General features: G+C 46.9%; 2 protein-coding genes across 9 annotated transcripts; both read right to left on the minus strand.

The window, feature by feature from the left end:
• Positions 1-45: 45 nt before the first annotated feature.
• On the minus strand, positions 46-11,921 carry RBM23 (RNA binding motif protein 23). Of its 6 annotated transcripts, XM_010831256.1 has the most exons (15): positions 11,489-11,713; positions 10,820-11,080; positions 8,289-8,364; positions 7,561-7,718; positions 7,042-7,089; positions 6,739-6,912; positions 6,439-6,492; positions 6,171-6,288; positions 5,922-6,074; positions 5,700-5,837; positions 5,104-5,169; positions 3,429-3,624; positions 3,211-3,342; positions 3,040-3,124; positions 46-2,954 (listed from the first exon to the last, which is right to left on the minus strand). In XM_010831256.1, the coding sequence occupies exons 3-15, from the start codon at positions 8,352-8,354 to the stop codon at positions 2,951-2,953; spliced, it is 1,392 nt and encodes a 463-aa protein (XP_010829558.1). In that variant the 5' UTR covers positions 8,355-8,364; positions 10,820-11,080; positions 11,489-11,713; the 3' UTR covers positions 46-2,950. The 6 variants fall into 6 exon arrangements, with proteins under 6 accessions (XP_010829558.1, XP_010829555.1, XP_010829557.1 ...); XM_010831253.1 differs by lacking the exons at positions 10,820-11,080; positions 11,489-11,713 and adding an exon at positions 11,720-11,921; XM_010831255.1 differs by having other exon boundaries at positions 10,820-11,713.
• Positions 11,922-13,138: 1,217 nt separating this feature from the next.
• Positions 13,139-21,010, minus strand: PRMT5 (protein arginine methyltransferase 5). 3 transcript variants are annotated; one of them, XM_010831261.1, is made up of 17 exons: positions 20,912-21,010; positions 19,927-20,045; positions 19,531-19,616; positions 19,239-19,373; positions 18,774-18,886; positions 18,392-18,441; positions 18,022-18,185; positions 17,424-17,585; positions 17,171-17,248; positions 17,020-17,078; positions 16,810-16,932; positions 16,552-16,727; positions 15,599-15,708; positions 15,258-15,351; positions 14,960-15,076; positions 14,592-14,656; positions 13,139-13,686 (listed from the first exon to the last, which is right to left on the minus strand). In XM_010831261.1, exons 2-17 carry the CDS (start codon positions 20,027-20,029, stop codon positions 13,534-13,536), a joined length of 1,788 nt encoding a protein of 595 aa, XP_010829563.1. In that variant the 5' UTR covers positions 20,030-20,045; positions 20,912-21,010; the 3' UTR covers positions 13,139-13,533. The 3 variants fall into 3 exon arrangements, with proteins under 3 accessions (XP_010829563.1, XP_010829561.1, XP_010829562.1); XM_010831259.1 differs by lacking the exon at positions 20,912-21,010 and adding an exon at positions 20,710-20,881; XM_010831260.1 differs by lacking the exon at positions 20,912-21,010 and adding an exon at positions 20,624-20,797.
• Positions 21,011-21,145: the final 135 nt, after the last annotated feature.

Raw genomic sequence — 21,145 nt, forward strand, 5'->3', positions numbered from 1 at the left:
ACACCAGACTTTAAGAGAAAAGAGGGGCTATGACAGAGTATCTTTCTTTAAGTTTTTATTAGTTCATTTCCCTTTTTCGTAAGTGCAAAACGCGAAGACTAAAGGTTCGTAAGTCACAGCATTGCTTCCATGGTAGCTCACATCTAGGAGTGGTTAGAGTCTAAGAAGGAAATAGGATGAATCCCAATGTCAAGAATACAGCAGTTTAAAGAACAGGGCTGCCTCAGAGAAGACAAAAGTGGAAGCTGTAAGCCAAAAGTCAAATGAAAATCCCCTTTAGAGCTGAGGATTGGTGGGGAAATCGTAACTGCACTGGGAACGGATTTGAACAGTCTCATCTCTACTCTCACCTTAAGCCACCATGCTCAGGCAGGAGGTTGAGGGAGGCTTCTTTACATTAGGCTGAGCTAAGGGGTTATCTACTGCCCCCTTCTCTACACTCCAACCACCCCCTATAGAGTTATGAGTAATAAGAAGGCCTTGAGTCACAGGCAGTGACACTGTCACCCATTAGATGCTGTCACCTTATATGGGTTAACACTAGAACAGAAGTTGTCTTAGACATCCCCTTACTTTCATCCTTGTCTTTCTCCTGCAAAATGTTACGTGAGGATCTGAGAGCAAGGAAGAACTGAGGTGGAAGGACCCACAGTGCAGGAAGGCAAAACAGCCAGGCATGGAAATATAAGGAAACTGAGTAGTGATTGGGCCACCTGAGGCAGGAGGCAAGGCCTGTGCGTACTTGTAGTCTGAAGGCATTTGAGACTGCCATGAGGAGACCTGGTCCACAACCTTAGGATGATGTATACAAATAGTCTGTACTGAGCTCAGGATGCATTAGCATCCCAATCAATAACTACATGGGGACTGGGCTACAGCCAGCTGCTCCTACCTAAAAATAATGCAGCCTCCTTCCCTTCTTCAGGTCCAGAGAGCAAACAAGGATAAGGAGGGGGTAGGGGTGACAGTGGGTGAGGTTGCAGCAGTCTAGAAATCCCTCCGGAGTCCCAGTGGCATTCTGTGCCACAAGTAGGTTTCATGTACTTAACACTTCAGTGTCAAGAGCAACCTCAGAAGCTCACCACCAAAAAACCAGCACTCTGTTTAGAAGCCTTAACTGACAAATTAAAAAACCTAGCAGCAATTATCCATATTTTTAGCATGACAATAAAGCCTTAACATTGTTGCCATAGAGACCAGTAAAGAATGGAGGCGGCCCACAGGAGGAAGACAGGTCTGAGGTTCAGCTCTGTCCCTGGAACCTCAGACCTTTTTCTCTTGGCTGGTCCGCAGTTGGTGACCCAGGCTCTGGGCTTGCCCCCTGTCCTAAGCCTTACAAAGCAGGCAGAGGAAGGTGTGCCTCACCTTTGGTAAGGCCATGCCTAGAACACTCAGCTCCCTGGAATGCATGGATCAGCCCAGGCCTGTGTTGTCCCAGGCTGAGCCATACGGGAAGCAAGAGTTGAGGGGACTGAAAGGACGAACAATTACAGACCTAAGGCCTAGGGGAGCCCTGATGTATAATGCCCAAACCCCTTTGGATACTAGATTGGATTTCTACACAAAGAGGTCCAAAGGCAGGCCACAGGATAAGAATGGTGAGCTGAGGAGGCTTCTTTAGTACTTACGCTTCTCAGGATCACAACCCCCCCACCCAACCCCACCCCACCCCCAGAAGAAGGGCAGCATGTGCTACTGTCACACTGCCATCTGGTGGAAAGACAAGATCTGTCCCCAGGTAGAGCCAGAGCTGGAGAGTCTGTCCAATGGGCACGTATGTTTAGAGATCATTAAGATAAAGACAGAGGTGGAGACCACAGGGCATGAAGACCATGGGAGTATAAAGCAGATACAGACAGGGTGTGTGTCTTGTCTGTTTTTCTTCCAAAAGATCTGATTTTTTTTAAATTAAGGAAAGAAAACACAATGACATTACAAATACTTTATATCCCAAGAACCATTTGTGGTGTTGGCTCAGAAGTTAACATCAGACAGACACACTAACAGACTGAGACCACACACATATGGGCAGCAGCCGCCACAACAGTGGGACATGCCTTTTGTACAAAGTTTATATATATATATATATTTATATTTATGTACATAGACACAGAGTATAAAATCCAGTGACAAGGGCCCATGTGTGTCCAGCGAGGGGACAAGAGTGGCTTTAACAGCTGGGCTGAGCCCAGTCTCCAGAGGCCCAGGGAAGTGGTGGAGAGAAGCAGTCTCCCCTCCATACTCCCACCCTGGGCCAAAGGAAAAGACAACTACACAAAGCTGGATGGTACCAGAAAGGTACCCTATCTTTCATTAAATTCCTGAATGCCCCAAAGACATCCAAAATGGCTGGCAGATTATTCCCGCACCTCCCAGCAAGATCCTGAGCCCACAGAAGCAGTTCTGGCCCCAAGGTGAGGTCTAAGGCAGGCTTCCCAACGCACACGTCCGCACTACCTTCCAGGGCCCTGTAGCAGCACGGTTCAACCCCTCACACTCCAAAGTCCTCACAAACCAGAGGTTTCAGGGGATTTCTGTGACAGATTGCAGGATAAAGGTACAGAAGGAGAGCAGTTAGTTTCTTCAGTTAATGCCCTATGGCCTTCCCAAAGGGGTAGGAATCGAAGAATCAGTAAGAGGTGGTTGGGAAGGACAATGAAGGTCATCCCAGGAGATGATGAACACAGAGAAACAGATGTTCAATGCAAATGAAGATGCTGTTCTCTTCGATCAGCAGCTTTGATCAGCAGAGTCTATTCCCACCAGGGCTGTGGTGGGTAGGAGCCCTTCTTGGTGTCTAAGGGGGGCCCCAGTTCCCCCACCGTCAGTGTTCATGCCCTCAGAATGGCTTGGTCCACAAAACGGAGAGAAGGGGCCATGGAAGGGTAGATGTGGAGCAGGGAGTGGCAGGACCCAGAGGCACAGGGAGGCAGTAGACCGAGCCACTAATTTACCTGTGGCAAGGAGAAGATGTAAATAGGAAGCTGAAGGAAAGAAAATAACTATAAACACCGATGCGAGTTGGGCCTTGTGACTCACATGGTTTGGGGGGTAAAGAGGCTGGAAAGCTGGAAGCACTGGGAGGCGATTGCCTGGGAGGCGAGGTTCAGGGCCGGACTCAGAGCTGGAACAGAGAGGCACGGAGAGTTAGCAGAGTATTCCTGCCTTCCAGGCCTAACCCTTCTCTCCCTTCCCCAAGTTCAAGTCTACCAGTCAGGGCCGCTGGGTTCAGGGCGCCCAGGGGAACTGCTCCATTCAATTGCAGGGCAGCAGCTTGAGCAGCAGCAGCTTGGGCCACAGCAGCAGCAGCAGCAGTGGTGGTTGGCAGCTGGATTCCAGAGCCTCAGAAGGAAAGAAGAGATGGGGTTAAGTCCTAACCCCCAATGTAAAACTCAACCCCACGTTCTTCACTCCACAAAGAAACCTACCTTCTGCCAACTTGGCCATGAGCTGCAAATGTCCACCCGCTGATCCCAGGTCTAGCTCCTGGTCTCCATCAGGAAAAGTGATATCTGTGCCACCATCCGGTCGCTCGGTCACGTGGCCAATCCTCATAGGTCGACCAGCAAGCTCAAAGCCATTCAACTGTTCCAAGGCCCGTCGGGCACACTCTGAGTCAGAGAACTACAAGAAATCCAGGCCGTATCAGGTACCTCCTGGCCACAGACATGCTCTCAAAGCCCCACGAACACTCCCTAGTCCTAATGTCCCAAGAAAATCACATGCTTACTGTGGCTCAAACTTTTCTTTCCCAAGGAATGTCACCTAGGATCCCATCCTCCCAAATGGTTCTCTGAAAAGAACCCTTTCCAGCTGACTCAAGGGCCATCACTTTTCAATCTTCCAGCTCCACTAAGAACCTAACAGTGTGTTATCTGTACGGAACCTCGCCTGACTGGCTGTTTCACAAATTGGTATGTATCAGATGGAAGTAATACAGGCTGAGATCCAAGGCTCCTGAGTTTCACTTCAGCCCTCAGGACTAGTAAGTTTCAGTCCTTAGTCAAGAACTAGGAAAGGCACAGCCTCAAGAGGGCACACAGCCTGGTACTGAAAGCAAGACTGCATTCCCACTCCCACCCCACCTCTCTGGCCTACTGGCCATAGGGCCTCTAACTCTCTAGTCCCTTTCAGCAGCAGCCTGACATAATGAGGATTCCTAATCTGCTGTTTATGTGTCAAGGGTGTTGACCTAAAAGGCAGTAACACAAGGGAAGAAAGATGCCAGAGGAACCTTTCTGAATCTGAGTCAAGTGTGGAGCTAAAAAAGGTACTTGCCACCGTGAACCTCACAGCTGACTTTATTTACTCTGGTATTACCTGCCCTAGGGCCTGGCACGTGGTAATGACAGTTCCTAGGCAGGTGGTGTATGTAGGTGGCTTGCTTTTACTGGATACTTCTGTGATGAGCAATTCCCATGGTAGAACATAACCTACCTCCCCTCTGCCCTGCAGGCAACTGTGGGGGTGTAGGCTGCCTGGATTGAGCCCAGAACATAGCAGCTTCTATCAGACTTTGTGGCTGGCAACCAGTCCTCAGCCTGGAGTCACATGGAAGAACCAGTTATGGGAGACAATTTTGTTGGAGTGTCAGGAAGAGGTGAGACTTGCCCACTATTAGGTGGCCTCACTATTTTCCCTACGATAGTATTTAAATATGAAAGTATTTTTCAGTGGAGAAACTGCTTCAATCAGGGTAGCAACAGAAGGAAGTATATAACTTCTTATTCCCACCTCATCATGAAAATATACCAAATCTATAACACACATCTACAATAAAGCCCATACCTGACCTCCCTCATCCCCCAACCTCAGCTGCCGCCTGGAATTATTACTATTACCCAAAGAGCAAGTTGTAGCACCAGGGAGGCTGGTTGAACTCCTGGACACCCCATACCAGTGCCACTGACAGAGTGTGGGAGCAAAGCCAAGATCTCAAGCAATGCATTCATCTCAAGGGGCAGAAGGCTAGTCCAAGCTTCAGGCAGCAGGGTTTATGGGTCATTAAGACCGTTCCTATGGGAGGAGGATGAAGCTGAGCTACAAAATCAGACAAGTGGACAAACCTAAACTAAAATTACAAGTTAAAGACTAGAGACTCACCGTAATAAAACCATAACCTTTGGAGCGGCCTGTTTCTGAGTCCTTCATCAAGACAATATTATCAATCTGCAAAATAAAGAGAAATAACAATCTTCTGGCTAAGCCACACCTTTGCTCTTTCCTACCCAGACTTTTTTTCGGCTGTGCTATGCATAGCATGCGTCACATAGGACCTTAGTTTCTCCACCAGGGATGGAATCTGTGATCTGTGCCCTGTGCAGTGGAAGCACAGAGTCTTAGCAACTGAGCCACCAGGAAAGTCCCCTATTTAGATTGTTCTAAACACCTCTATCTTTCTAACCAACCTATTATGTCTCTCCAAATCATTTTAAAAAGAGAAACAAAAGCCATTTCTTTCTAAAACACTTTTGCTGACTCATCTTACTTAATCTGGACCCCACTATTTGATTTCACAGTGCCTAATTTATCTCCTGAGCAGTAAGAATACAGAGATGGAGCCAACTTTCCCAGGAGGGACCCACATGGCCCTTATGAAACATGCAATGGGTTAACCATGATCAGACAGATGAGGAGGTACACTCACCCTCCCCACTTTTCCCAACTCCCTTCAGAGGTTCCCCTCTCTTTCTACTCACTTTGCCAAAGGGCTCCAAGATGCCCCGGAGCATGTCCTCGGTGATATTGCAGTGTAGGGAGCCCACATAAAGGCGCACTGGTCCACCACTGCCCTTCTGCAGATTATTGGCCATGGCTGCCAGGCGGTTTTTCTCAGCCTGTGGAAGGAGGAAATGATAGGTTACGCTCACACCTACCACATTCAACTCCATCTTCTCAAGTCCATTTCTCAGGCTGCTCACCTGTGAGGCCTGTACAATGATAGGCACTCCTAGCAGCCGCTGCCCAGTCAGCCCAATGGCCAGCGGCACAGACTGTATCTCACAGAATTCTACATAGGCAATGCCTTTAGACCGACGTGAGTTCCGATCTGAGATGATACGGACATCTCGAACCTATCCAGGGCAGAACGGAAATCCTGAGTTGGGCATAAAGGGGGATGGATAGAAGACAGGCTACCCCAAGCTAACTAAGAGGGAGAAGAGGGTTACCTTGCCAACAGCAGAGAAAAAGTCCTCCAGGTCTCGAGGCCGAATGCGGGCAGCTAACTGCATGCAGAACACCGTGCGGGCGTCCCGCTCCTCCGGACTCAGGTTGTCAACGGGCTCCCTGCAGAGCACAACTGCTGAGACCTTCCCTCCCAATACTTGGTCATCTTTCTTCAGCTGCCCTCAAGATCTACACATTCCTATGGTTTGCCTCAAACCACTTTTTATTCATAATTCACAGTCCCTAAAAGAGTGCTCATTATCAACTCACCTGACTGGGCTCTTCTCTCTGAAATGAGGACTCTTACTGTGTCCATACCTACGCCTACAGAACAGAGAACAACAAAACTGAAAACCACCTCTATTCACATTGGCCCAGTGCTGAGTCTTCCACCACGAGAAAAAAGATTACAGCATCTCATCACACATGCAAGTTCTGAGTTATCACCCCTCCAGTAACTGGGTCTCCTGCCCATCCCAACAACAGGACACAGGCACCCTTAGGCAGGGACCACGGTGCACTTGGTTTTACCCAGAATACAAAGGTGATCTTATTAGCAGAAGGTGATACCCAGCGGCAAGCGGTGGACTCCTGTAGTGCACACGATCCTCACGACGCCAGTCTCGACCTCGTGACTCACTACTATGTCGACGATCCCAGCTACGGCTGCGGTGGCGACGCTGCCGATCTCGACTTCGGCTCCGACTATTTTTCCGCCTGTGACGATCCCGGTCTCGACTACGACTATGGATAAAAAAGAATATTAAGTTCCTTAAAAAACCAACCAACCTCCTCTGGCCTTTCATATATAGCTTTCCCTGGTATCTTTCCATTTATAACTCTCAAAACCCAAGTGTCCCCAGAATGACTGACCTGCGTTTTCTCTCCCTGCTTTTACTATGGCTCCGACTCCTCTTCTTCCTGTGAGAGAGTATCAACTCTTATTACAGAGGTTTCATTCTCTCTCCCAAGGAAAGCCAATGACAGTGAGGCTAGGGTGAAACAAAAACCAGCAAAAGACCAAAATCTAGAAGACAGTATGGCAGGCGTTCATGACAATGGTATGACATCAGTTTACAAACAGCCCTGAACACTGTCAGGTATATGAAATGGCCATTTCCCCTCCATGGAACAGAACAGTATCTGGTGTTTTCAAATCAGAGATCCTCTTGTTATTTTATTCAAATGAAATACATCAAAACTAGACTGATCCACAAGTCTACACTGGAAGATCGTTACACCAAATCACCATTATTCCCATGACCCAGTGGAGCCATTACTAAAGTAGAAAGTCTTATGAACAACCACCTCTCTGTTCCAGCTGTTTCTATAATGGACAAAGCTGTTTTCCCTCCCCAAGCGGCCAACCCACTTTCCCCATGCCACACTTACTTGCTTGCCTCCCCACTCGTGCCGTTCCCATTGGCGGCACTGGTCCCATCAGTGACGCTGCTCCCATCGGTACCACAGCTACTGGTGTCAATGCTGCTGGTGCTGTTGGTCGTGTTGCTGGGACTGTCCTTTTTAGCCTCTTTCCTTTGCTGCCCATCCTAAGGGGTTCACCAGGAAAATGACACAAGGCATCAGGTGGCAGACACACAAATTCCATTGGGCAAGGAAAGAACAAAAGTGGACAAGGAAGAAAGCTCATGAAATTAAAACTCTCAATTATCTTAACAGTTTCTGAGCACGTAGATCTCCTAACAAAGAGAGTAAGAGAAGGATGGAAACTACCCAAAAAGAGGAGATGAGATTTTAATGTCAAACGTTAGTTATCCCACATGTGTTCGTTCCACTAACACCTATTTCCCAGGAGAGTGATAAATGAGTTACGTCTGAGATGTAGCAACTTTCTTCTGTGTCACTGACAGCTGTGAGCAAAGGGTTCCCATCCCAACTTTATGTTGCCCCCTCACCCCCAATTTTCGGGGCCCTTTCTGCAAGTATGGCCTTTGAGTACTGGTCTCTAGCAGTGACTACTGAAAGATTATACCTTTCATGAATAGCCACTGTACATAATAAATGAACAGGGAAAGAAAATTCCTAAAACATTGAAACTGATGAGCCACAACTGCTTTTTCTTACTAACCCAATTCCAAGAGTGAGCTAGGGAATATTACCTCCTCTTTTTTATAGGGAGCCTCCAGCATGGCCTCAATCACTATATCAAAGTCATCGGATGCCATTGTAGCAGATCTGGGGAAGATATCGATACATAAGAACCTCATTTATATTTTTTCTCCCCTTCCAGCACCCCACATTCCCTCCCCCTTTGAAGAAACAGACATCAGAACATACAGTTTTGTTTCTCGAACTCCAAAGCAAACATCTTACCAGCTGTTGTTTACCCTACATTTATTTTTGCATCTTGCAGATCTGAACTAGTTCTGCTTTGTGGCTTATAAAAGGTCAGGGTCTAGAAGAAAATCAGATGTCTAGGGAGAGACAAAATATAATATGGTCCTTCCTTTTCCTGTTAAAAGAAAATGCAGGTACTCATACTTACTATTTATAGTGGGCACTTGGCCTCCATTCTACTATTCAAAATTCTGAATAAATAATTGCTTTAAACTTAACTTGGCACATATTCCATTAAAAAGGTAAGACTACAAGAATAAAAATTAAAAGCAAGACAAAGTAATACCAGAATAATGCAGATTTGTCCTAAGCTTTTCCCCACATCCCTGACCCAAACACACAAAAATGAGGGGATTCATCATTAAGCATCTTCTGTACAACACCAACTAGAGTTTGGGTACTTCAAAAAGACTGTGATTAAGATGGCTTAACCAGTCCCACTCTGAAGCATTTCTGTCTAGACACATACAGTAGGACTTCTCGCCTACCCCAAGCTTTCATATTTAGCAATGGTCTTTCTCAAGTCTGTCACAGGTCTGTCAAATAATAAAAACAGAAGACACCAAACGAAATCAACAGGATAAATTATTCAAAGATTACTGCTCCAAAATTATCAAAATATGTAACAGATAAATCTCAAAATAATTACACTGAAAGAGGTTATCAAAAAAAAGTACATACTGTATGATGTACATTTACATAAAATTTTAGAAAATGCAAACTAACCTGTAGTGACAGAAAGCAGGTCAGTGGTTACCTAGGGATAGGAACAGGTGGGGAGGGGCCAGGATGAAAAGAGTATAAAAGAACATTTTGGAATTTGAGGGGGGCGATGGTTTCATGGGTGTTAGTACATAACAAAACCACCAAAATGTACACCTTAACATGTACAGTTTTATTCTACGTCACTGATATCTTAATAAAACTGAAAAAAAAAACTAATCTGAAGAATTTCTATGCAGAGAGGCTAATTATAATTAAAGACTTTCCATATACACAAGATATGTAAAACCAGCTTTTTAAAGCAGCTAATGCATCATCCAATCATGCTGTCTTGACTGGAGACAGAGTCCACAGCCTATTTTGATGATTTAATAAAAGTAATCATATTTATCATTTGTAGTACCTGACATTGCTGGGCACTATGCTAAACATGTTACAAAGATAAGATTCTTGGAAGCAGCCAACATTAAACTTAGTTGGACCCAAATTTAAGGCTTAAAATGGAAACCAAACCAAAATCAAATAGGTGTCTAAAAACCAGTGAACTCAATCTCTTACATTTATTTAGAAATCAATGGTAACATATGCTACAGGCAATACTGGATCTAATGCACAGATGAAAAAATGGAGGTTCTGTGAACAGCCCAAAGTCACAAAGCTCAAATGGAGGAGCTGATCCTTGATCAGAAGTCTTCTGACTCTAATGTTCAGGTTACCACTCTCTCTTGTGGTTTGTAACTTAGACTTAAAAGGAAATTTCTTAAAAAAAAAAAAAAAAGTACACAGCATGCCAAGATGTCTATTTTTAAATATACACTCATCTGGAGAATTAATGTCCTTATAGGTATATGAAAAGAATCAGTCTCATTAGTCACATCTTATTGTGTGGCTTATAGAGATAACCAGTTCGCAATAGTATATGCTTCAAAAAAAAAAAAAAAACAAAACACATACAGTATATGCTTCAAAATATTAGGAACCAGGCTGATTTTAATATATGCTATCTGACCTATGGTGGGGGAAAAAATGGTTCTATAAGTAAGTTTTTGATCTACAAACTGTTCAGTCATTTGACTGCCAAGTCTATACAAATTTTCTAAGTGTCATAACACTCCTCTTCGTTTTTTATAGCCTGCCTTTCTAGTTTCAAGAACTGCTCTTTGTTGAGTGCTAGTACTGTGCAAGGATAACTTAAGATATGCAACAACTTTCACATAAGTTGACAAAGGAACCCCTACGTGTGGAATAAAGTTTTCAGACCTAAGAAACAAATGAATGGATATATTTAGAAACACACATATATAAAACACTAGCACACTTTAAAACTTGTAATCTTGCTGGGTTTAGTCTATCTTTCTGCTGCTGCTGCTGCTAAATCGCTTCTGTAGTGTCCGACTCTGTGCGACCCCATAGACGGCAGCCCACCAGGCTCCCCCGTCCCTGGGATTCTCCAGGCAAGAACACTAGAGTGGGCTGCCATAAAGTCCCAAACACTTGTGCGCTTTCAGGTCCGGAGTTTTCGAACTCTTTAAGTTCTAACTTATGGGTCAAAATCCATTCAATACCATACCTTAAAACATTATACTGCTTTCTTCCAACCCTGCTCCAAAAATTGCATTAGGGACCCACCATCATGATATTGCATGGACCTTGTCACAGCACAGACTAGACCCAAGGCAGCTCTTAGGCCCCAAGGCAGCCGGGCCACAGGAGAGCGAAAATAATAGTCCCAATCAGACAGAATTCATTCACCAAACGCTGGAGTCCCAGGGGTGAGGGGCAGCGCCACCTCCTGGGTCTGGTCACTGAGCTGGGCACAAATATCTCCAAACTGAAGACAGCTTAATTAAGAACAAGAACAGTGAGAAAGACAAAAACATTCCCTTGTGTAACAAACCAACGCCACGCTTCGAAAAACGGTCCTACAAGTAAGTAACTGGCAGCATCTCTGTGAGGGCCAGCGTCCCGATGCTAAAACCTCCTATGTGGCCCCCCGTATGCTCCTCTACCACCACGGAGTATGTGGGCAGAGCCGCCAACATAGTGAACCTAAGTCTTCCACATACGGAAGACTGAGGAAGAAAGCTCAATTCCCTCATCTTTCTCTGGCGCCACTAGGGGGTTGAAAACGGATCCCACGAGCTCCCTCCACAGTGTGGGACACCCTGAACGTCAGGGCTACGGGGACCAAGAGACCAGTCATTCGAATCCTTGAAACATCTTCATCGCTAAAGGATACAGCCACGAGGGTGCCGATTCCTAAAATCGTGCCAGTGACTAGTTAGGCAGCGAACAGTTCCAGGTCAAAATAAGCAAAAACTTTTTTTTTTTTAATTTTCTTTTATTTTAAAAGTTTGCCTGACTCTGCTCCGGACTCCATTTTCTGCCTGTGACGTCAAGGGGAGGGGCCGCGCGGCAACGTCACGCATAGGTGACGTTGCGGGGGGAACCCGGTTTCGAGGTTTCTTACCAGTTCCGGGTCCCCGCAGCGGGGGTCCCGGTTCCCCCTGTTCCTTTGGGTGTGGCGGGGTACACGAAACACCGCTATCTTCCAGAGACTCGGCAGTAAAAGCAGCACTAGAGCCGGAGCCGCTCCTCTTCCCGCAAAATGGCGGCAGCCCCACTGTCTTCCAGAACCTTCCCCAATCTGCGCAGGCGCCGAGACATTCGGCCGCTGGAATTTATCTCACTGGTTTCGCGGCAACAGTCCAAAGTACAGATTTTCATTGGCTAAAATCCTAAGTGTGGGTGGAGCCAAAGTCAAAGGTCTCTTAGCAACAGTCAAGTTCCCATTGATTGGTTAACCTTGACGAGACTCATGGAAAGCAGAAATGTCCTTAGGTACCCGCCTATTGCTCTCATTGGTTTCACGATTTGCGGAAGGCGGGGAAAGGGGTGAGGGAACTGAGACAGAACCCTCCTTTCCAGCTCCCAGCACAGTGGTAGTCTGGGCCAACACCGCGAGGTAATGAGGTGCAGTTGAGGTCCTTGCCCATCCTTACTGATTTGCCAAGGACCTCAAGTCGGGCTTATCCAGAACAGCATTGTGGAGAGCAACTGCAGTTACTTCCCTAGGGGAGGGGTGTTGAGCTCCACATCCCCCGTTCCCAAGCGCTGCCTCCTGCCCTCAGTGCTTGAACCTCAAGTCTGTGACAGGTTTATCTTCTTCCACATCTCACATACTTTTCAGTTGAAATCAGTGCCCCCTACAGCTCCCACTGCAAGGGTAAACTTCAGGCAGTGTCTCAGGTGACTGGGTGCAGCTGTACTCAGCCGTATATCTGACGTCCACCCTCACATTCCAGGAGCCTCCAGAACTCCCAGATACTTCAACTGCCTAATATAGCTGCCAAAAACGTAGCTGATTAAAACATGGGAGACGGCCATGAACTCACAGGAACCGTTTGAGTACTGATTTGAATATTAACTTTTTATCATTATACCAATTCCTTTTCTGTAAAAATGTAAATTTGAACTAGATTACCTCTTAGGACTTCAAACTCTAATCCTGTGTTTTTATCCAAACAAAATAAATGGCTTCTTGCTGGAGAAGTGTGGATGACTTCCAGTTAACACTCCCAAGAGGTAACAGAGGAGCTGGTAGTGCAGCAGCTCAGGAAGGTGGAAGGGAAGCTGGCTTCACTCACTACCCCCTCTCTCTCCGTGGCAGCAAACTCCATGCCTCCTCCCCAGAAAAGAACCTAATCAGGTCCTAAAGGACAAGACCTCTCTGTAGCTGGTCAGAAAGGCTTGTACCTGGGAGTCCAAGAGTCATCACTAAGCTTCTTAGATAGGAAATAAACCTAGGCCCCTTCAAGTATTGGATAAGAGCATAGATCTGAATATGTGTAAGTAACAGTTGAAGAAGTAGAGGCAGGGGGCAGCAGAGTTGGAGCAGGAAAGACCATAACCTCATTTTATTTGTATTTCCTCCTTACACAAAACCATCAAAATAGGAACAGAGATGGACAGGGAAGAGGGCTGAAAATTTGTTCAATACACATGTTCTCAGAGCTATCCCAGGAAGCCTTTGAGGCTGAATGCCTGTTGGAGTAGCCACAGATCCAACATGAATTCCTCATGCTCAGGCCTGAAGTCTTCACAGATTGGTGGCGTGAGCCCCACAATTCTCCTTTGCCATCTTGACGTAAGGTAGGAAAGCAGACTGAAATGTTCCTCTCTGATGGGCACAGCGAATCAGAGCCCATGGTGTACTGCACCTTCTGTGCTACAGGAACAGAATCTGCAGCTGCTTCCAAGGCTTCCAGACACTTGCAGGCAGGGCTAGAGGCCAATGGTGTAAGAGCGGCCTGTGGGGTTGTGAATAGCAGAGCAGACCGGTGCCGTCACAGCCCACTCATACCACACCTTCTTAGAGTTGCTGCATCGCCAGAAACGCACACAGATGGTCTGGCCTTCACGCACCGTAATGGGCTGCTATAAGAAGAAAGATAAGGAGGTTCAGGGTGGAGCTAATGAATTTTATGTGGCAAGGTACTAAGTTAAGTGTGGAGATAATGATGAAACGTAACATTCCAACCCTCATGAGGTTTGAAATCTATCAGAACAAATAATCAGAACTGAACAATCTGACACTGAACAAATAATCAAAAGTAGGATGAATGCTGTGAACAGGGACAGTACCTATGAAAAGTAATGCTAACCTAGTCTATGAGGTCAGGGAAAATTATCTGACAATAAGAATGTCTAATAAGACCTGGAAGATAGTCACCTGGGTCAGAAAATGAGCCAAGAACTTTATAGGCAGAGGACAAAGGTGTGAAAAACCCTGAGGCAGGAAAGAACATGGGGTATTAGAGGAACCAAAAGAAGGTCCAAGGACTGAGCAACGTAAACAAAGGACAGCAGCTGCAAAGGCAGGTGAAAACTAGATCACACCAAGTCTAAGGAAGATTTAAGACTTTATCCTGGGACTTCTCTGGCGGTCCAGTGGTTAAGACTCTGCACTTCCACTGTGTGGAGCGTGGGTTCAATCCCTGGTCAGGGAACTAAGATCCCACATGCTATGTGCCAAAACAAACTTTATCCTAAGGGAACTGGAAAGATATTGAAGGGTTTTAAAAGCAGGAGAGAGAGACAGGATCATATTTGTGCTTTTAAAAGAAGACTCTTGCTCCAGGTACAGAATGGACAGAAGAACAACCTAAGTAGATGTGGGAAGCCAGGTGGAAGGCCACTGCAAATATCCCAACATCTACAACTGCACGTGAGAGCAGCAGAACAAGGGTCACAGCCAAGCGTTATCCTGGGAGGAGGAAAGGGGCAAAACATCAATGCCGTAAGTTACTTTTTAACCCAAGGAGCCTTAAGGTGAAACCTACCTTAATGGGGAAGAGGATGGGAAACCATGAAAACATCCCAGGAGAGTGAGTCTCTGGACGGATACCTAAGTGGACAAAATAATGATAAAAATTGAGAATAACTGATTGCTGTACACCTGAAACTAACACAACATTGTTTTAACTATATTCCAATAAAAATTAACAACAACAACAAAACAAGGTCTCCGTGACACTGTTTTTTGCCTAGGTTGAGGACAGTCTCATCTGTAAACATGGAAACAAGTCATCAAAGATCTCCATTCACTGATTGCTCAGTTCCTTGTGACTCCAAATGCAACATGTATTAAATGCGTAAGCTGCCCAGGTAGCATACTCTTAAACCCCCATCCACTGCCCCAGACACTCACTCAGAGTGATGTCCTGATAAAGCACAGTCTCAAAGTAGCCTGCAAAACCATGCAGCACTGTGTTCACCTCCACAGGAAACTCCAAGGTACAGTAGCGATTGTTGTCAATCATAGGATCTGTCAGGGAAGAGCTGTGTGGGTGATGAGGAACCAGAAACCGTAGACAGCTTGGTAAAGCATAAGCAGGAACCAGGAAAGGAAGCCTAGATAAGAGGCCAGATAGACCTAGGACAGCAAGGGAAGAAACCAGGGAGGTGAGCTCCCCATTCAGTCAGAGGACAGCCATGCAGGAACCCACCTCTGTTAGGATGGCTGAAGGTAAAACAGGGCTGGGGTGCAGACAGCTGGTGGAAATTGTGCAGTCGTACCACATAAGGCATCTCAAACTGGGCCTGTCCCAAAACAGAGAAAATGATATCTGAAGAAGACAGGTGAGCACTACCTAATTCCTCAGGGAATACAGCCCAAGCTCTAACGACACGGACAAAGATAAAAACGTAGTTTCACTTCAGTTACTTTCCCACATCCCCAACTCCTTCATCTCTTCATCTCCTCCAGTGGAAGAAAACAGTTATGCTGACAGAGAAAAAGAAAAGCATTAAAGAGAGAAGAGACCGCCAGAAGAGAGTGGCTCTTTACCTCAGGGTCACGGTCCTTTTCCCGACAGGCTCGGACCTCATTGTATAGCTTGGAGGAGGAGATGGGAGCTAGAAAGGAGGTGTACTCCCCAGGAATGCTCACGCCATCATCTGCAGAGCAGAAGGGGCACATTACTTCCCAGAGGATGGAAATGGTGCATCTGTACTGAAGGCCCAGACCTCCCACATCAAAAAAGACCAGGCAGCTCCATGTTGTCACATTCCCAGGCCACCCTGCCCCCTGCTCATGCCCTAAAGCATTCTACTTCCAGGTTAATTTAGAGTCACATAAGAGTAAAACTGGAAGGAACCCAAAGTATTCTAATCTAATGGTCCTTAACTTTCTTTCCTTTGAGCTAGTGATGAAAGCTAAATCCAAGGTACATGTCATGGCAGTTCAGGGAGTCCACAGATCTCAGACTAAGAATCTCTGCTCTGGGGGCTTTCCTGGTGGCTCAGTGGTAAAGAGTCCATCTGCCAATGCAGAAGACATGGGTTCGATCCCTGATCTGGAAAGAACCCACATGCAGAGGAGGAACTAAGCCTATGTACCACAACTACTGAGCCCACGCGCCCCAGAGCCTGTGCACTGCAGCAGGAGAAGCCACTGCAATGAGAAGCCCATGCACGGCAACTAGAGAGTAGCCCCCGCTCTCCCCGACTAGAGAAAAGTCCATGCAGCAACGGAGACCCAGCACAGCCATAAATGACTAAATAAATATTTTTTAAGTTTCTGCTCTGGTCCACTCCCCTCATTTTACAGATGTGAACACCCACACCCGAGGTTCAGGGAGATTGTGTCACTTGCTAAGGGCACTGACTCAAGTCAGCCCTGCCTCCCCTAAACTCTGTAACCTCTTCTAAGCTGCTGCCACACCCACCCCTGCCCAACCCAGGAGCCTTCCCAGTTGATAATCCAATCCCCTTATTCAGTACACCCCAGCCTGGAGGCACCTTTTAGGAAGTGCTGGGCTCCATCCAGGCACTCAGGTGACAGTTCATTGTCAGCAAAGGACCCCAGAAGCTCACTGACAATGATATCTGCTTTCTCTGGAGCCACCCACTCCCGCATGTCCGATGAGACTACTGTCACCTGGCTTCCCCATTCTTCAAACTGCCAGTTCTCCAACCTGAAACAGATGAAACGAGTCAGGAGGAGAAAGAAATACTGGCACTGGGGCCAAACTTCCCAGCATCAAGGTTGCCACTCACGTCACCACAGCATTTGGGTTCTTCTCCACAGCGTACAATTTTATCCGCCGGTCAGCCTGCTTGGCGGCCCGCAGGGAAGCATTCACCAGGGGCCCCCGGCCTGCTCCCAGCACCATCAGCACTCTAAGAAACAGAGGGAGCAGTCAAGCTGACTGTACATGTAGAGAGGCAGGCATGCACATCTCTGGGAATCAGGCAGAGAGCACTCACTGGATGTTGGTGTCCTTCTCTTCCTCTGGCACTCGATCTAACAGACATTTATAGATGGCCTGGGGGGCAGGAGGGAAGACCCTGTGGCTGTAATGCCATCTTCACCCAGGTCATCCCAGCCCTTTGCCTGATACTGAGACCCATACTGTACCTGCTGGTACTGAGAGTATTTGATGGGGTCCTTTTCGAACACTTCGTATGTCTGAGATTCCAGGTTATCCATCAGTGGCTGATGAATGAGAGGAAAAAGACAGAGTAAGTTAGCCACTTTTTGGCAAGGACAGTGCACCAGAATACCAAAACCTTCCCACTGTCCCCTGAGCTCCAGTGAGATTTTATGGTACCTGCTCTCAAGATACATTTCCTCCCCCCACCCCCATCCTCTTAGTGGACACCAGACCCACCTGGAGTGGGGACTGCAGGTAATCTTCATAGCCCTTGGCAAAGAGTTCATAGGCATTGGGTGGAGGTCGGTTCTGGCTCAGGTATTCCAAGTATTGGAGGTAGGAGCAGAACTCCTTCTCTGAGTGGTGGTTGGTGCCTGTGATGATGAACTGTACCTCCAACTGTGAGAATAAGTAAGGCCATCAGACACAGTCCTTGAACCAAGAGGGTATTATTGAAGCTTATGGTCAAAGAGCTTCAGCATAAAATAAGGCCCAGATCACCAAATACCTCTGAATACCAACAAAAGCACCAAGAGCCCTCCTATACCACATAAGCATCACCTGGCACAAGGGACCCCATGAATCATTGCTGGAACTTCTTAGATCAAACTTTCTGCAAAGTTCTCATGATACCCGATTCCTTTTGAAATGTTTCTGGGGCTTCTACTGCTATTTGTTCTTTTGCTCTCAAGGCCCCCAGCTTTGCTGAAATTGCGCTCCAGAAATTAGAGAGGAAGAGTCAGCCCCACAAAGGAAAAAAAAAAAAAATCCCATCACACATGTGTGAGTAAAACAAGATTAGCTGGAACACCTTTAGAACCCTTCCACTACACACCTTGAGAAGTCGGAAGATCAACCTCTGGTGCATCTTAGAAAGAACAGGAAATCCCTTCTTATTGGTCAGGAAAATGCTAGTGGGGAGAATGGCTGCTTTGATGGGCTCTCCAAGCCAACGATCAATGACATGATTAGATGGGAGGTCAGCACCAATTTCAAGAGCTACAAAAGGGAAAACAAAGACCTGTCGATCACATAGGCCAGAATCTTTGCGTGCTCTTTTGTGCAAGATCTGTCTCCTCCTTAAGCAAGGCAGACTAAAGCATGGAGAAAGTATGCCCCAGCAGCCAAGTATACATGAGACTCCTGATTTTTAGTCACAGGACTTCAGAGAAGGATAACCTATCCCAGGATCTTTGTGGACTTACCCACTGCAATCCTCTTGCTGTAATCACATAAGGTCCGGAAGTTGTGCCACCTGTGCAGAGTCAAAACACAGAAGTTAGTTGCTCAGTCGTGTTCAACTCTTTGTGACCCCATGGAGTGTAGCCCTCCAGGCTCCTCTGTCCATGGAATTTTCCAGACATGAATACTAGAGTGGTTTGCCAGTTCCTTCTCCAGGGGATCTTCCTGACCTAGGGATTGAACCCAGGTCTCCAGCATTGCAGGCAGACCATTTACTGTCTGAGCCACCAGGGAAGCCCATCAAATACATATGGCCCACCAATCACCACACCTCAGGGAGACCTTCCTACAGGTTCCACTCTGTACTTCCCTCCACCCCAGGTACAGCCGCAAAAGGAAACATACCACATCCATGTCTTCTCCTCTCCACTGTACTCCTCTGTGTGTGAAGTTGGTGCGTTCTCAATTATATCATCTCTCAGGTCCTCTGGTGCCACCAATGGCACCCGCATCCAGAACTGCACATGAATAATAAATAGGTTCAACACCCTATTTAGAATTGTTTTGAACCCATTAGGTCCAGAAAGCTTCCTTCAATTAAAAAGATCTTGATCCAGATTTCAAGCTAATCCCCTTATATCCTTTTCCCAAGTTGTGATTATATGCTGTCTTTTATCTCTGGAAGTTGCGGGAAATAACTGATATTCTGTACGTTTTATAATACTTTGCTTACCACTCTTATTGTGGGTAGGCAGTACTGACATTTCAATTCTCCCAAATGCACCCTTTACTGAATGGCTAGGAACAAGAAGATACTTAGCACAGCCTGACTATCATAATATGCAGCAGGAAAGGAAGCCCTCGCCATACCATGGAGGAGTGGTGGCCAGTGTGGATGTGATTGGTCAAAACTCTCGCCAAGTTTGTGTTATCTTCCTGATTTAGGGGCAGCAGGAAAGCTGGAAGACCCAAATATGCCCCAAAATTCAGCTCCTGTAACATAGCCTGGAATAGAGATTAAAAGGATAAAGTTAAGAGCTAGCAGCTCAAATAGCTTTAATTGCATTATATCAAATTTACTAAGTTACAGAGTGGGGAAAAAGTGCTCTCCCCACCCAGCTTGTTTACAGGTATTTAGAGTCAGTGAAGAGGTCAGTCTTACCGCCTCAGAGTTCCTGCGTATCTTCTCCACTTTTGAGTCTGGACGAATCCATGGAGAAAGCTTTCCCACAATTAGTGTATTCCAGTCTGCACTCCCCCACCCAAGAAAGACAAAGACTAAATAAGGTTCAGCACTTTACTCCTTCAATTTCTAGTTCTTAACAGGGAATAGAGTTAGAGATGAAAGACAAAGACTTTTTCTATCACAGATACAGGAGAGCCTGACAGAACAGGGAACTAAGGCTTTTAGTAGGCAGGTAAGGAGAGAACACGAGTTATCTATATCCGTGGGGCGAACCAATATATCCAAGTCAAGAAAGGAAGAGGAGGAAGGCACTGATAAAGCATAAGTTGTTACTGCCTCTAATAATTAAGGGGCATGTGGGATGCTCCCTACCCCTTCCTGACAGCAGTAGGTCTGATCGTGTCTGGGGGCCCGGCCGACTCTTAGCAGGTTCCTGAGTGAATTCCCTCTTGAAACGCGGGTGGAACACAGGCATGCAGAGGAAATCAAACCTACAACCGCGACAGACCCAGAATCGTCATGTAAAGACAGCAGCAGTGCCCAGAGATCCAAGTAATTGGACTGGCTCTCTTGATTCTGCACAACCCTTTCAGCTGCCACCAGCGACCCGACTAGACTGCTGAATTCAGCCAACCTTGGGGCATATCACTTCCGCTGTACTGTGCCTCAATTTCTCGCCAGGACACAGCCATGGAAAAGATGAGTTAAGAGAAAAGATGAATATCCACACCACGTGGACTTTCTACTCTGCTGTCACTGGTTTTCCGAGACTGTCACATCCAGATCGGCAGCAGTACTGCCCAAGTATCCCCCCTCAAGGTTTAGCTTTCCTCTCCCTAACCTCCTATTTCTCCCAATTTCATACGGTAATCTCGCTCTCCAGGGCCCGGGAGGTCTCTACGCCCCCTTTTTGAGTTTACCTGATAACTCCTCCGACTTTGGGGTTCAGTAACCACACGCCCCCAATAAGTTTCCCGCCCTCCTCTCGAGCTCCAGGGCCCGAGGCTTCTCATCCCGAAGGACTAAATGGTTTCTCCCGCCCTGGTCTCATCCACTTCGACCCCCTCACCCCTGCCTCTCGGGGATGACTGGTCTGTCCCTCTCGGTCCCCGAGTTCGGACCCCGCATTCAGCTCGCAGAGGTCCAGGCCCTCACCCCTGCTTGGCCACAGCCCCCAGTGTGTCAGCTATTTCGGGGACGCAATTCAGGTCCCTCCCGCTGGACACGCGGCTTCCACCGGCACCACCGACCGCCATCGCCGCCATCTTTTCCCTCGCGCAATCCACGCCGAGATTCCCTGAAGCTAGCAGCCAATCACAAAGCCGGAAAAAAGCCCCCAGAAGGCGGGACGTTTCACCTTAACAACCAGAGCGTCTCCCACGGCTCTGGAGCTGGAGGAGGAGGGGTGGGGAGTGGCTCTTCTCGCCAATCCGCGGGCTGCACAGTGACGTACGTCGAGGCTTCGGAAAAATCACCAATCTCAGGGTCTAGTTCTCGACGAATTTAATCTCCCATAATGCTTCGTGTACTCGTAGAACTCCGTGCAGAGACTACACGTCCCATGAAGCCCTGCAGTATAAGCTTGAAGTGT

The sequence above is a fragment of the Bison bison genome, unplaced genomic scaffold (genome assembly GCF_000754665.1).
Source record: "Bison bison bison isolate TAMUID 2011002044 unplaced genomic scaffold, Bison_UMD1.0 scf7180017864526, whole genome shotgun sequence".
NCBI classification, from domain to species: domain Eukaryota; kingdom Metazoa; phylum Chordata; class Mammalia; order Artiodactyla; family Bovidae; genus Bison; species Bison bison.